Source organism: Vigna unguiculata, chromosome 3 (assembly GCF_004118075.2).
Source record: "Vigna unguiculata cultivar IT97K-499-35 chromosome 3, ASM411807v1, whole genome shotgun sequence".
NCBI classification, from domain to species: Eukaryota; Viridiplantae; Streptophyta; class Magnoliopsida; order Fabales; family Fabaceae; genus Vigna; species Vigna unguiculata.
The window spans coordinates 63,115,493-63,131,360 of record NC_040281.1 but is presented as its reverse complement, the minus strand read 5'-3'; the positions used below and the strand labels follow the sequence as shown (position 1 = coordinate 63,131,360).

At 33.1% G+C, this 15,868-nt stretch overlaps 3 protein-coding genes across 3 annotated transcripts; 2 read left to right on the top strand and 1 right to left on the bottom strand.

Annotated features, from left to right (window-relative positions):
• The first annotated feature begins 808 nt into the window (after positions 1 to 808).
• Positions 809 to 2,177, top strand: LOC114179247 (neurofilament medium polypeptide-like). Its single transcript, XM_028065512.1, has 3 exons — positions 809 to 1,462; positions 1,630 to 1,824; positions 1,899 to 2,177. The coding sequence occupies exons 1-2, from the start codon at positions 961 to 963 to the stop codon at positions 1,791 to 1,793; spliced, it is 666 nt and encodes a 221-aa protein (XP_027921313.1). The 5' UTR covers positions 809 to 960; the 3' UTR covers positions 1,794 to 1,824; positions 1,899 to 2,177.
• A 1,930-nt stretch (positions 2,178 to 4,107) lies between these two features.
• On the top strand, positions 4,108 to 13,189 carry LOC114179246 (ISWI chromatin-remodeling complex ATPase CHR11-like). The gene is made up of 25 exons (XM_028065511.1): positions 4,108 to 4,385; positions 4,653 to 4,781; positions 4,899 to 5,002; positions 5,236 to 5,339; positions 5,838 to 5,935; positions 6,062 to 6,241; positions 6,335 to 6,556; positions 7,829 to 7,963; positions 8,047 to 8,329; positions 8,426 to 8,499; positions 8,608 to 8,828; positions 8,929 to 9,016; positions 9,438 to 9,531; positions 9,614 to 9,802; positions 10,153 to 10,184; positions 10,301 to 10,377; positions 10,471 to 10,560; positions 10,646 to 10,715; positions 10,808 to 10,862; positions 11,520 to 11,578; positions 11,672 to 11,837; positions 12,035 to 12,213; positions 12,328 to 12,546; positions 12,629 to 12,724; positions 12,803 to 13,189. Exons 1-25 carry the CDS (start codon positions 4,191 to 4,193, stop codon positions 12,818 to 12,820), a joined length of 3,177 nt encoding a protein of 1,058 aa, XP_027921312.1. The 5' UTR covers positions 4,108 to 4,190; the 3' UTR covers positions 12,821 to 13,189.
• Positions 13,190 to 14,365: 1,176 nt separating this feature from the next.
• On the bottom strand, positions 14,366 to 15,441 carry LOC114175570 (serine/threonine-protein kinase PBL27-like). Its single transcript, XM_028060323.1, has 3 exons — positions 15,306 to 15,441; positions 14,844 to 15,226; positions 14,366 to 14,746 (listed from the first exon to the last, which is right to left on the bottom strand). Exons 1-3 carry the CDS (start codon positions 15,424 to 15,426, stop codon positions 14,366 to 14,368), a joined length of 885 nt encoding a protein of 294 aa, XP_027916124.1. The 5' UTR covers positions 15,427 to 15,441.
• Between the last annotated feature and the right edge of the window lie 427 nt (positions 15,442 to 15,868).

The following is a 15,868-nucleotide window of genomic DNA, read 5'->3' as shown; positions in this document are numbered from 1 at the left end:
AAACATAAATAAATGATAAAAATCTTTTAAAAATTAAATAATTAATACAATTATTTGAAAAAAAAAATCTATATTTTTTGAGTTACAAAATAAAGATCATAAAAATAAATAATATGAATTAAAGTTTAAAATTAGAAAAAATAACTAAATTATAAAATATATAAAATATAAATAGTTTTAACCAACAAATTTAATCTAAATTTAAAAGTATAACAAACTAATACCAAATAAAATATAAATAATTTTTAATAACATTTGTAATTAAATATATTTTATATAAAATATTCGTTAATACGAGTATCTTTTATATATATATATATATATATATATATATATATTAACTTGTTTGTGGTCATTACTGAACACACAAATTTAACTTTAAATTTAAAAAGAAGTTGAATATTGGATGTGTTGGTAAATTAAAATAAAATAAACTTATCACTTAACAAAATTGTTAGGTAGTCATGATTTTTTGTTCATGAATGAAGATAATATGTTATTGGGCCTAAATAAATATTTTGATTGAATTTAAGAAATAATTACTATTAGTTGTGAAATATTGAAATCCATGCATGCATCCATTTAGGGAAGTGGAATGGAATGAAGAAACAAAGAACATTGGAAATGTTGTAGGGTTGCATGTTCCCTAGTTATTATCATTATATTAATAATTAAAAGCATCAATGGCATTGGTCCAAAACAATTGTCATTCTCAGCTTTCTTCGATGATAACAACTAAAGTTGTCTATAGATGACAGCGAGAAAAACGGTTTATCTCCTATTTTCATCTATTCATCCATGCAGGCCATTCCTCCACCGCTAAATCATAACCAACACAAACACCTTCTCCCTATAATAATCGCTCCCAACACAGATTCATCTCCACATCAATCTTCTCTATTTTCCTCTCTCTCTGTTCTTGTTCTTTTTTCCACAACCAAATTAATCGCCAAAAAAAAAATGGGTTGTGGAAAATCTAAGCTCAATGTTGTTGCCACCTCCACCCTCCTCAGCAAGAAATCAAGCGTTAGTTCCAAGGAAGCCGATGCAAAATCAGTGGACAAAAACAACGATGTGAAAGTTGAAAATGTAAATTTGGAAGTCGAAGAAAAGAACGACGAAAATGTCAAAGATAAGGATGTTGGTGAGTCCAACAAAGATTCTGAGGTAGCGAAGGTAGAAGAAGATAAGGCATTGGAGAAGAGCCATGAAGCTGAAGAGAACAAGACAGAGGAAACTGTCGTTGCCGTTGCCGTTGCCGTTGTCGAAGAACCAAAAGAGCCTTTGAAGGAGGAGGAAGAACACAAAGTGAAGGATGTTGCTGTTGCTGCTGCTGCAGAAGAACAACCAAAGGAACAAAAACCAGAGGAACAACCAAAGGATCCAGAACACCAACAACCAGAAGAACAACAACCAGAGGAACAACAACCAAAGGAACAGAAGGGAGATGAAAATGAGAAAGGTTAAAGGATGAATCTCACGAAATATTTGTTTTTTATCTGGATTAATTTTTTAATTAATTTATCTGTTCTGTTTATTCATAAGTTTGTTGGTTGTGACGATGCATGACCCCTTGGATGATTCTGATCATTCTGAAATTTATTTTGTTGACAATATTGTACCTGACAGAGGATGTCAAGGGAGAGGATTTGGTGAAGGAAGAGCAAAGCAAAGACACAAAAGAAGAAACCTTGGTTAAGGAAGAGGAAGTTAAAGAAACAAAAGACGAGGAGAAGAATCTGGTGAAGGAGAAAGAGCCTGAAGTTGCAAATGTTGCAACCACAACCTCTTAAAGTGAACAGAAAGATCTGAATTTTTGAGCAGGTAGTTAACTAGAGTTCGAATGTTAATTAGTGAAGTGACAACGTGAATTTGATCGAAACATGTTTGTGTTGCAGGCACGAATGAACAAGCAGAAAAGGATGAAATGGGATGAGAGTTACATCACCTGAATTAATTATTGTGGTTGCATTGCAAGTGCAGGGTGTTTCCTGTTCATATTAGTCATTTTCTAACGATGATTAAGTTGGAAATAGCTTGAACACAGTGCCCATTGTTCATGTCTATGGTGATTAGCTTTTGTTCATTTTGTGTTCGTCTTGCATATGATTTTCCTTTCCTCTGTCCTCTCCCAACATTATACTATTATTATATTATACACTCCACAACAATTACTATTTGCCACATTCTTCTATTCATCTTCCATTCACTTTATACCTTCAAAAATAGTTATTTCATAAAATAATTTGCTTACAACTATTGTCGATTCATAAGAAAACAAATGCTTTGTATAATGTGATTCCCAGAAATTAAACTCAATAGAAAACCTATAGTTAGTTGTTGGTTTAATCAATGTTTTCAAAACTCAACCAACAGTTGAATTGCTCAAAGCGTTAATCACTTATTTTAATTAAATACTAATACTGACATAGCATATAATTTTAACCAAATATAATATAGTAATTTTATGGCACCAAAAGTTAAATTAAAGTCTTAACGATCAAAATAAATATAAATATATAGTTATAATTATATTAAATTAGTAAAATATATTAGTGACCATTACGATACATATACAAAATAAATCAATATAGTATAACATTACACGATTACACGAAAATAAGATAAAAAAAATATTGTTTAATATAAATAACTGAGTTACATGCTTTATTACAAAGTAATAGTTGATGTCAACTTATAAATTCCATTAAGCATAGTTTTCACTTTAAAACTATTTTAGATTAAATTGAAAAATAAAAAGCTAAAATTTTGGTATCACCAGGTTAAACCGATTTTGTGCATGATTTTTAATCGGTTCGTTAGTCAATTTATTCTCATAAATTTTGAAGCTATCCAGATTTCATTACCAAACAAAAAATTGTATATACTCTTGTAAAAGCAGTGTTTTTCTTTTATTTGTCCCAATAATAAATAAAAGTTTAGCAAAAATAAATGACTTCTTAAGTAAACAAACCTAAGAATATTGAGAGTGTGAGCAACATTTGGAAGTAAAATATTCAAGTAATATAGAAGTAAAGTAAGGAAGTAAAATATTATAAGATGATTTGTTTTCATCAGTTCAGAGTGAATTCACTTCGTGTATTACTTATTGATTACCATTGCCCATTTTTACGAGAAACAAAATCTAGTAGTTATATTGTAAAAATTATAAAACTTTTATGATTTTTCTGCATTACATATATTACCTATAACAATTATAACAATATATAAAGAAAATTTCCTCTGTCAATTTTTCATTTTTCAATTTGACTCTTAATTATTATTTTATAATTAGTTTATTTTTAACATTTCTTTTAAATCTATTTTATTTTGACCATTATTTAAAAAATTATTTTTTTAACCATTATTTTATTTAACAATTATTTTAAAACTTATTATATAAAACTATATTTTTAACAATTATTCTATCTAACAACAGTTTTTTTAAATATATTTTATTTTGACCGTTATTTTAAACAATTATTTTGTAACAATTATTTTTCTTTAACAACTATTTTAAAATTTATTATAAAAACTCCTTTTTTAACAATTATATTATTTAATAACTATTTTAAAATTTATTATAAATATTTTAAAAGAAAATATCATTAATCTTAATGTTTATAAAAATTAAAATTAAAAATGCGAACAAACATACACACGTATGTGTTTTTGCTAATTACTGTAAAAGAATTAATTAACTAAAATATAAAAAGGCAAGCATTTTTAAAATTAAAATTTGAATGAAATTATTGGCTTTTAGAAGTAGGAGCAATAATCTCAGGGGAAAAGTAAAAAAAAAAATACAGAAAAGTAAAATACAAAATTATAATTTAATGTGTAATTTGTAATTCAGTATGAACAGCAGAAGAACCACAATATATTTTTGAAGTTGGGCCGAGAAAAGCCCAGAAAGAAAAGGCATGGCCCAAACCTGCCCAACTCCATGTGTGCAAGCGGGAAAATTACGTTTCCCGAATCCCATTATTGGCGCGAAATATTCGGTTCGCTTCCACTTTCTTGGAGCCGCAGATCACACTATTGAAATCTTACGGTCACAAGGGCCTTTGATCACCTAACCTACATATTTTTTTTTTTCTCAACACGCTTTAAAATAAGTATTGGCTCGCTTTCTCTCTCTACTCACAACACTCTCCTTGAAAAAACCCTTGATCTCAAAAAAGGTACCAATGGGGAGGCCCTCCAAGACGCAGGTTTCCAACGACTCAACCTCCGATGAAGAGGAGGAGGAGGAAGTCGCCGCCGACAACCACCAGATCGAAGACGACGACGAGGAACTTGAAGCGGTGGCGCAATCTGCAAGCTCCGACGACGACGATAACTCTCCGGACGAAGCCGCCGATGACGACGATGATAACAAACAGGTGATTTCTAATCCTAATCTCTGTATTTTCATCTGCGGGCGTTCTCCGATTTTGTCTTGTGTACTGCATTTTCGTGTTTACTTTTGCGCTAAATTTATTCACTGCCTTTACATCTTTTCCGTTTGCTACTCCTTTGGATTTCGCTTTCTGAGCTGCATATTCTTGTTTTTGTTTGCCACCTGGGTTTTGTCTTTTTCACTGTGTCTGTTCCTTGAAGTGTGGTTTTCATTTTGTGTTGTGTTTTTCTTAACTGTTTGGTGGTTGTAGGATGAGAGTAATGTTGATTCTGAAGTTAGCAAGCGCGAGAAGGCCAGATTGAAAAAAATGCAACAGTTGAAGAAACAGAAGGTTCAGGAGATATTGGATGCTCAAAACGCGACCATTGATGCTGACATGGTGTGTATTGCTTATTCACTTTAAATTACAGAGATGCTATTTAATTTAATTTTATATTATGTAGTTAGTTTGCCTTTTTAACTGAACTATCGTCATATACTGTTATGTCTGATGTAGAATAATAGAGGAAAGGGCCGATTGAAGTATCTCCTCCAGCAAACTGAACTGTTTGCCCATTTTGCTAAGGGTGATCAATCTTCTCAAAAGAAGACAAAAGGAAGGTACTTTCTGAAATGTCCTGAATATCCTATACTTTGAAAGAGGAGTTGTATTTTATGCCTTACCATGTTATCTAAATAGTTGAAAAATGTTACCAAGTGAGAGTAAGTAATCACAATAATAGATGAATGATGGCTTTTGCGTCTCAATTTCTAGTGGTAGTTGATAAGGTGGAAAACAATAAGTGGTTGTGTATTTAAAACAACTCACTGCATTGAATCACTGTCTATTTAAGGGGTCGCCATGCATCAAAGGTCACCGAAGAAGAGGAAGATGAAGAATACCTGAAAGGGGAAGAAGATGGTTTAGCAAACACCCGGCTGGTGTCTCAACCTTCATGTAAGCATTCTTTACTTGACGTGCATACTTGCATGGGCACATCATTCTATTATAATAGTTTTTCGCATTTGCTGTTATGCTTGTGCTTCCTTCCCTTCTTTCCTCTTTCTGTCTACATATATCATTTGATTGCGTGGAAGAACATTGGGATGCAGCTTTCTGTGATAAATAGTACTTGTTAAGGATGCATTGGTTTACAAAATAATTTATGCGAGTTCTATTTTTTCCAGTGGTTGAAGACATAATTTCTGGTTAGCTGGTTTTTATGCACATGGATGCTTGAGTTCTAAATTGAACACAGCCAACAAACTAATTTTTTTTTTAAACTTTGTGTATTTTCTTCCATTTAATTGGATTCTTGAGTGTGGCTGTCTAGTACTGCCCATGGTTTTTATATTTTGGGTTTGGTTTGTCTTGTGTGTTGATTCTGTGTATTCACATCGAATGTTCTAGAAGCTTTTCGTCGCTCTAATTTGACATGGCTTGTTTGTTCAACAGGTATCCAAGGGAAGATGAGGGATTACCAACTTGCTGGTCTAAACTGGCTAATACGATTGTATGAGAATGGTATAAATGGAATTCTAGCAGATGAAATGGTAGGTAGAAGACTCTTGTCTCGGATGAATCTCATTTAAATAACTGCCTTGTGATGTGTATTTTGATAAGATGACAAGGTTTAATAAAAGCTATGATGTAATATGAATAAATATATTGTTTTGCAGGGGCTTGGAAAAACCTTGCAAACTATATCTTTGTTGGGCTACTTACACGAGTTCAGAGGAATAACAGGGCCTCATATGGTGGTTGCTCCAAAATCTACTCTTGGAAATTGGATGAATGAAATTCGTCGCTTCTGCCCTGTTTTACGTGCTATAAAGTTCCTTGGCAATCCTGATGAAAGGGTGAGACCAGCTTTGCTGGACCAAATTATTTGCTTAAAATTACAATCAATGTTTTCTTCCGACACTTCTGTTTGATGGTTTAAATAATTGCAGAAGCACATAAGAGAAGAGTTACTCGTTGCTGGTAAGTTTGATGTGTGTGTTACAAGTTTTGAAATGGTAATCAAGGAGAAGTCTGCCCTACGGCGATTTAGTTGGCGCTACATTATTATTGATGAGGCACATCGAATCAAGAACGAGAATTCTCTCCTGTCAAAAACAATGAGATTATACAACACAAACTATCGTCTTCTCATTACTGGCACACCACTACAGGTATAGTTTGCTGTGATTATAATTCTAACGTGTTTTGGAAAAGATGAAAATTGTGTTGGGTGAGTTGATATGCCAGTTTAAATAGGATTAGGAATGAATACTTCAGAGATAACAGCTGGAACAGCAACCCTTTGTAGAAAAGATAGTTCAAAATTGCCTTGGGTGGTGTCACCATGTTGGATAAGATCTGCAGTAGCCCCCAATAAGGAAAGTGGACCAGATGGAGGATAGCCTAATCACTGAAGGCAGAGAGAGACTGGGGAAAACGGAGAAGTGAAGCCATTAAGAACAGTCTATACATAATTTATGACAATATAGTGACCTCATTTGAACCATGTGTCTAATGCTAAAAGAATGAAATACACTCTTTTGTTATCTTTATTATTATTATTATAACACTTTGTATTTAATTTATTGATTTCTTGGAATAGAAATGTCACCATGCCAATTCTTTCATATAATTGAAGTACTATCAATAGGTATGAGGCTAACAAATCCTCAATTGAAAGAGATCGTCCTATCTGTTTTCTAATAGATGGTGGGCTGAGTTGTTTAGTTTCTGATTTGTCATTCTTTTATTTTCTTCGATTTTTTTGGTTTGATGGAAAGAGCTGAATTTTCCCCCATTACATATTTGTTATTTCTTCCTTTTTTTTTGTAGATTTCAGACCCTTTGTTGTGAAACAATGCTTTTGTTAGAATTAACAACAATTGTCTGTACTGCTTAGTATTTGGTCTATTGGCAAATTTTGTATCTCACGTGCATCGGTAGTTTTTTATCTATGTTCGTAATATGGTTGTGTAAATTAAAGCGTTGAGTAAATTATAACTTTAGTTAAACTGGTAGTCTTTTAATTGCTAGTTTGTTTTATTTTAAGGCTTTATGTTTCAAGCCATACATTGGCCTTCTTTGGATTAACTTTTCCAAAAGGATTTATTGTAGAAAAAAAATTAGAAAAGAAGTAAGCTTATTCATTAGCTAAAATTAGCTTATGCGGAAGTTAATTTTGTAGAAGCTCTTTCATATATCCTCTAAAAACTTATTTTAGTTTGTGCATAAGTAAATTTTAGTTATGAGAATTCATTTCATTTTTTTCTTCTGGAAGTCCTTTTAAAGAAGTTTCACCAAACAGATCCTTTATATGTTATAAATATTGGTTTTGAGGTCTGGCTTGTTTTAAATCTGAATCTTAATTTTCTTTCATTGTTTACAGTTAATGATGTAAATTCACTTGAGAAAGTAATGTCATTCATTTCTTTTTTATGTTCCAGAATAATCTTCATGAACTCTGGGCTCTTCTCAACTTTCTTTTACCTGAAATATTTAGTTCTGCTGAAACTTTTGATGAATGGTTTCAAATCTCTGGTGAAAATGATGAACAAGAAGTTGTTCAACAACTGCACAAGGTAAGCCTTTAACCTTCTATTTTTAAGGGGCTATTATGATAACATGACAATAATACTGATGTTTTTTGTTGTGTATGATTAAGGTCCTCCGTCCATTTCTCCTTCGAAGGTTGAAATCAGATGTTGAGAAAGGGTTACCACCAAAAAAGGAAACCATTCTCAAGGTAGGCATGTCACAAATGCAAAAACAGTATTATAAGGCATTACTTCAGAAGGATCTGGAGGTGGTCAATGCAGGTGGAGAACGGAAACGTCTCCTAAATATAGCGATGCAACTACGAAAATGTTGTAATCACCCGTATCTCTTTCAAGGTGCTGAACCTGGTCCTCCCTTTACAACAGGAGACCATCTCATCACAAATGCTGGTAAACTTTGTTTTCTTTAAGAGTACTTTAAAGTCTCTCTTTGGCTGATCAATTAGATGAGATAATGTCACTTTACAAATTATATTTCACTTGCAGGCAAGATGGTTCTTCTGGATAAGTTACTTCCAAAACTAAAAGAGCGTGATTCTAGGGTCCTTATATTTTCACAGGTCAGTTCCTTGCAAGAAAGAGATTCTTATGATTACTTGCTATGACTACTACTTTATTCAACCTGGTGTATTTGTTTCATTTTTGCTTAATACCGGGCTCTTCTCCAGATGACTAGGCTGCTAGACATACTTGAAGATTATCTTATGTTTCGTGGATACCAATATTGTCGCATAGATGGTAATACTGGTGGAGAGGATCGGGATGCTTCCATTGAGAATTTCAACAAACCAGGAAGTGAAAAATTTGTCTTCCTGTTATCTACTCGGGCAGGAGGACTTGGCATTAATCTTGCTACTGCTGATGTTGTCATTCTTTATGACAGCGACTGGTGAGTATTCTAATTGATTGTGCCAGCAGCCTTTTGATTTGCAATAGTACCCTTTAGATCAAGACTAAATGTTTGTTGATAATTGTTGGGTTTATAACAGGAACCCTCAAGTTGATCTGCAAGCTCAGGATCGTGCTCATAGAATTGGCCAAAAAAAAGAAGTTCAAGTTTTTCGATTTTGCACTGAGGTTTTGAATTTTTTACTTTATTATTCTGTTCATTAGTTAACTTTTTGTCTTGAAATCACTGATACTAGCACTAGACACAGAAATGGGATTTCACTTGGCTGTGGGTACAAAATAATTTTGAAAGTTGTTAGTTTCTTGCTCTTAAGTTGCTACTTCAAGGGATAAAATTAATGTCTCTTTTCAACATAAATTAGAAATGCTAAATTAGATTAAAGACACCAAGCTTCATAACTAAGCAATTGTAGATACAATAAAATACTACCAATCATCGTATAATATTGTATTGGCAAAAAAGTGTGAAAGATGTTGAAAAATATGTAACCTAGAAATTATGAAGATATTCAAGATGTGTTTGATTTGGCTTCATGGATTTTACTATCTATCTGTCGATGCCTCCTTATATCATGTTAATTGCATTCAGTATACGATTGAGGAAAAAGTCATTGAAAGAGCTTACAAAAAGCTTGCACTTGATGCTCTGGTGATTCAGCAAGGCCGATTAGCTGAACAGAAGAGTAAGGCTTCTCAGGAATGTTTTATTTTTTGTTCCAAGATTTACGGATTATATAAAGTGGTACATTCTGTTTATGTGTGCAGCTGTAAATAAAGACGAGTTGCTTCAAATGGTTAGATTTGGTGCTGAAATGGTGTTTAGTTCCAAGGACAGTACTATTACAGACGAAGATATTGACAGAATTATAGCTAAAGGAGAGGAAGCAACAGCTGAGCTTGATGCTAAGATGAAAAAATTTACGGAAGATGCTATCAAATTTAAGATGGATGACAGTATGTAACCTTTCTACCTATCATATTTAAGTTTTCTTTTTTGAATTCCTGTTAACCCATAGGTTTTGTGCTTTGTTCTGCACTTTTGTAGACATCATTTAAGCGAAAAAATAAGTGCTTTTCACCATTTTTATTGTGTGGTTGATCCCTTTGAAATCTTATCCTTGTGATTGAATAATGAAGTAGTTAATTTCATGTTCCTTGTTTTGTATGTTAGTTTCTGTTGTAGAAACATAAAAGCTACAACAGTTAGAATGTGCATACACGCAGTTTTTTTATTCCTGTTTAGCTAGTTAATATTGCTTTTATGAAATTTGAAATTACTGATGTTTTATATTTTCATTTTGTAGCTGCTGAGTTGTATGATTTTGATGATGAGAAGGTAAGTCGACATTTTATCTTTGCTCAATATGAACCATGTTTTTTGCATCAACCATGTTGCCTTTATCATGTTTTTTTTAACCAACCTCTGGATGTACTATTTTTCCTTAATTGCAGGATGAAAACAAATTTGATTTTAAAAAAATTGTGAGTGAAAACTGGGTTGAGCCACCAAGAAGAGAACGGAAGCGCAAGTAAATATTACCTTTCATTCTGTATATTGAGTCAATGATTTTTTGTTGTCACTCTGATTGATAAATTTATTTATTTTGGGGGTATGGCTTTAGTTATTCAGAGTCTGATTATTTCAAGCAAACAATGCGCCAAGGTGCTCCAACTAAACCTAAAGAGCCACGCATACCTAGGATGCCTCAATTGTAAGCTTCTCACAAAAAGCCTTTCCTATATTTTTTAGGTATAGTGCTTTTATTTGAACTGAGTTCTCAATTCTGTTTCCTGCAGGCATGATTTCCAGTTTTTCAACACACAAAGGCTGAGTGAGCTGTATGAAAAGGAAGTTCGTTACCTCATGGTGCGTAACCTAACCTTACTGATTAGACAAGTCTAAGTTTAGCTCTTTCAGCGTGTGTATAACTAGTGCTTACATTACTTCAAAAATTTCAGCAAACACATCAGAAGAATCAGTTGAAAGACTCCATAGATGTTGATGAACCAGAAGGTATGTAATTACTCAACAGAATGTTGTCTCCTCCCATATTATGATCTGTGTATAATTAACTAGGTAGCTACATTACAGTCTGTCTCAGGACAGAGGGTAAAAAGAGTATTTTTACTTATAAGAAAACAGGATTATGAAATTAGGTAAGAATGGTTTTTTGGGAAAGGGGCATTCAAATTTGTAGCATTTGTGAACTGAACTTATTTGTAGATAGAATTGTATTGTTTCTTTGCTGTCATTAGACATGACAGAAGCATTAGGTTACCAGCACTCTGATTCATAGGTCTTATCAATAGGAACAAACGTTGAACTTTTGGATACCAAGTTTGGAGAATCCAATAGACTAAAGGTTAATGCTTTTTTTATTTTTTTATTTCTAGGACACGTTTTTGTCTTTTAAAATCTCAAAATTGATAAATGGTGTGCAAAATTAGTTTACAATAGTATCAGAAAGTTAATAGATGAAATACGGGTAATTGTTTATCACTCTAAAATGAAGTGGCCGTTTTACATAAATTTGTATGGCATGGCATCCATTGGAAAAATGTATTGTAATTTTTAAATCTAGAAGGTAGAGTATAATATTAAGCATCCCTAGGATGGAAACGTAATTTAACCTTATCACTTCAATGATGCCATGCGTGTTGGCTTTTTTAGAGGTTGGAGATCCATTAACTGCTGAAGAGTTAGAAGAGAAGGAGCAGTTGCTTGAAGAGGTGAGCAAATTTGCTTTATTATTCATAAACTAGGATTTGTTACATTTCTGTTTATTGCTAAACATTTTTGATTTCGGTATTTGATGATCAAAGGGATTTTCGTCATGGAGCCGGAAGGATTTTAATGCTTTCATTAGGGCCTGTGAGAAGTATGGCCGAAATGATATAAAAAGTATTGCTTCTGAGATGGAAGGAAAAACGCAAGAGGAGGTTGAAAGATATGCAAAAGTTTTCAGAGAAAGATACAGGGAATTAAATGGTAAGTTTATCCAATGCGACAGTTACATTCAAGTTTCTCACTAAATGACTACGGGTTTGTTATATGGGCCCGCGTATGGTTTCCCACTAAAATATGAAGTGTCTATTGCGTGTTAGATTGCCAAGTGAAGCTTGAATTTAGTTTCCCATTAAAATGTCAGGGGTTTGTCTGATTTGTTATTTACCCATTGTATGTAGATTATGATAGAATTATTAAAAACATTGAAAGAGGTGAGGCGAGAATAACCCGGAAAGATGAAATCATGAAAGCCATTGGGAAGAAGTTGGACCGCTATAAGAATCCTTGGCTAGAATTGAAGATACAATATGGACAAAACAAAGGGAAGTTATACAACGAAGAATGTGATCGATTCATGGTACCATGTTTTTGCTTTCTCCCCCAAATTTTTTTCTTTCGTTTCTGTTTATATCCTTATCTGGTGTTCACCTAACATAATATCGCGTTATCTGTGACACTATAAAAATTGCAGATATGCATGATTCACAAACTTGGCTATGGTAATTGGGATGAGTTGAAGGCAGCTTTTCGTATGTCTCCCTTATTTCGTTTTGATTGGTTTGTGAAGTCTCGCACAACACAAGAACTTACAAGGAGGTGTGACACTCTCATTCGACTGGTGGAGAAGGAAAATCAAGAATATGATGAGAGGGAGAGGCAAGCTCGTAAAGAGAAGAAACTGGCGGCTAAGGTTTGTATTTTAAACTTATTGGAGTTACTTCAATCACGTTTATGTCAAGTGTTGTTGTAACCAAGTTTGACGAACATTGCAGAGCATGACCCCGTCGAAGCGTTCCATGTCTAGACAGAACGAGAGTCCCTCTTTGAAGAAGAGGAAACAGTTAACGATGGATGACTATTTAAGCTCGGTATATTCCTATTTCTTTCCTTTTATATTTCATCATCATTGCAATTTTCTAGTTGCTCACTGTATGGTATTGTGGCAGGGGAAGAAGAAAAAATAAATGGGCGTATTGGGTGAAGGGACTGATATATGATGACATTTTAGGTGATTGCCTGGTGAGACTTCCCAACACCAGTGCTACTTTGTAAATTTACTAACACCAACCGATAGATTTAGATGCCCGTTTTATTTACGAGTCCTGAACTTGAAATTACTTTAGCTCTACTTTTGCTTGTGTTCCAGTGACTAGTCTACTAGATTTGGAAATCTAATGGAGCATCCATCATTTGATCGCTTTAGTTATAGTCCACTTCAGTTTGCTTTCATCTTCACCATTTGTATTAGAAAATATCAATAGCTCATACATTTGTAATTATTTCAGAATCCTAGTTATTCAATTCAGTTTCTATCTCGTCGTTTAATTTGGGAATCTTTCTTGGGTATAATAAATCAGTCAGTACCGAGCAAATTAAAGATCGATATTTTAATATATTTGTAATCATATGCTTATATTTCAAATTTTTGTACTGATTAACATATCTATCCTTTCTATTAATTATTAAATTATTTATTTTTCTCATAAATAAAGTATTTTAATTATTACTGAATGAAAAAATTATTTAAATACAATTGTTACTAATTTTAAAAAATGTTGGTTGTTTTTTTCAGTTAATTTTGCTGAGTTTTTTTTCTTTGCTTTCCTATTCATGTTGACTCATTTTCTTTTCCAGTTGACATACAAAAAAAATAATTATATTAATATTGTTTGAAAGATTTCTCCTTGAACATTGATGTTGATAATAAAAAATAATCATTATATACATTAACAAAAAAGAATAGTTGAAATATAATTCCGTATCTCATTCTTTTTTGTGTATGATTGAGGTTGGATTGCATCAAAGTATTTCTTTTTCAAATATATTTTATTTTTTTGCAGAAGTCATACTACATATTAAAGACTACTTCTAACTTTTCTGCTTTCGTCTTTTTTTTTCGTGTTTTAATATATTTTTATTGACATTTTTTTGATATTGAATTAAAAATGCTATTTTAAATTTCTTTTACTCTATGAAATTTATGGTTTTGTAATTCTATATACAAGTATTTTTATTTTAAACTTTTTGGATAATTTTATTTTTATAATTATATATGTAAAATTTTAAGATGTCGATATTTTTTTTTATTTTGAGATACTTAGTAGTTTGATTAATAAATTAAAATTAAAAATTTCTAATAATATTTTTAAAAATATAGGGTGATATTTGAATATTTAGATTTTAATTTATTAATCGAGCATTTAAAGTAACTTTTGAAATAAAAAAAATGTTTATCTGTAAAAAATTAATATAAAAAACATAAAAAAGTTAAATCATGTCTATTTGATGCGACTTTGTTAAGAAATTAATAATAGAACACCAAAAAAAAAATCGTGTTGAAAAATTCTCGATTTTGATAGATTTGACTAAAAAAGGGAGCAATTTACTAAAACTCCACTCTAACATACACCAGAGATTGTACAAATTCAGTGTCACAAGAATGATATTCAGGCAAAAATTAGAAGCTGGTGTACAATTTTATTAAATTGAGATTCTCTAGGATGTTTGCATTAAAACGGCCTCATTCTGTTGTGGATCCTAACAATTCGCTTTCCAGTATCTGCAGCATAACGACAAATGCCTCCCTGAAATTCCTGTTTCTTCTGTTCTTTTTCCAATCCACTTTCTTTTATGCGAAGAGATGAGTAGAAGAATGTGGGTGGCTTTGAACCCCTTCTGTTGCACTGCTTTTCTGGGTCATTATACTCTGATTCCAGGTACGTTAAAGCGGAAACCACTTCCCGTATCACAGGCCTTCTATCAGCATCTTCATGCAAACACATATCTGCAACACCAATCACCCCATGAAGCCATGCCACTGGATAAGACCCGTCAAGTAGAGGGTCCACCAATCTATACAACTCACTGCTGTCCTTGAAAATAGGTTGTGCCTTCCAAAACACCGCCAACACAGAGTTAGATCAAATATCATAATCAAAAAAAAAAAAACAAAATCAAGTTTTTACAAGGTGGTGATCAAGAACTCACCCACTTATGGTAGGGTTCAGGGGAACGACTCTTATCAATGGCCTTGACCCCCGAAATGAGCTCCAGAAGGACCATTCCGAAAGCGTAGACATTACATTCCGGAGTTAGGTGGCCGGTGACCACATATTCTGGAGCACAGTAACCATATGTTCCCACAGATGTTGAAGCATCACTGCTATTACAAAGGCGACCAAAATTTGCCATCCTAATATCAGACAACTTGGGATGATAACCCTCGCCCAGGAGGATGTTCGATGATTTGAAGTCTCCAAATATCGCAGGACGGTCTCCCAAAATATGCAAATACTCTAATCCCTTTGCCACACCACTTGCTATCTTCATCCTTGTGTTCCAGTCAAGGGGTTCCCTGCTAGGATGAAGATCTGCACAAAAACGCAATCATCAATAACCAAACCTTAGGGAAAACTAAAATGAATATGCGTAGAATATACAATCTCTAACCGAATAAATGATTCTCCAAGGACCCCAATGGCATATACTCGTAAACAAGTAGCCAATGATCAGGTTCGCAACAGTAACCAATCAGTGTCACAAGATTTTGGTGATGCAAGGGAGACAGCATCTCAACCTCGGCGACAAAGTCTTCGTCTCGTTGTTGGGTATTTTTGTCAAGCACTCTCACAGCAACATCCTGAAATGCAATGCATGGAGGGATTAGAGATGGGAACACACACAGCATCACTCGAAGCTGAAACTGATAAATCAAGATCTTTATTATTATTACTTGGCCGTTCTTGAGTTGACCTTTGTAGACACTCCCAAAGCCCCCTCTACCTAAAAGAAGTTTTGACCTGAAATCCTTTGTAGCAGTTGCAAGATCTTTGAATGAAAATACTTTTGCACGTTTGATGCCATTTGGACTCCAACTCTCTGGTCTTGTTCTTGTATCTGATTAAATAATAAGGCATAAGCAGAGAAAAATATAGATATGCTGAAGAAATTATACAATTGAAAAGTTGTAGACAAGTTGATGCTGCAAAAGTGCATTAAGAGGGTGTGCATAT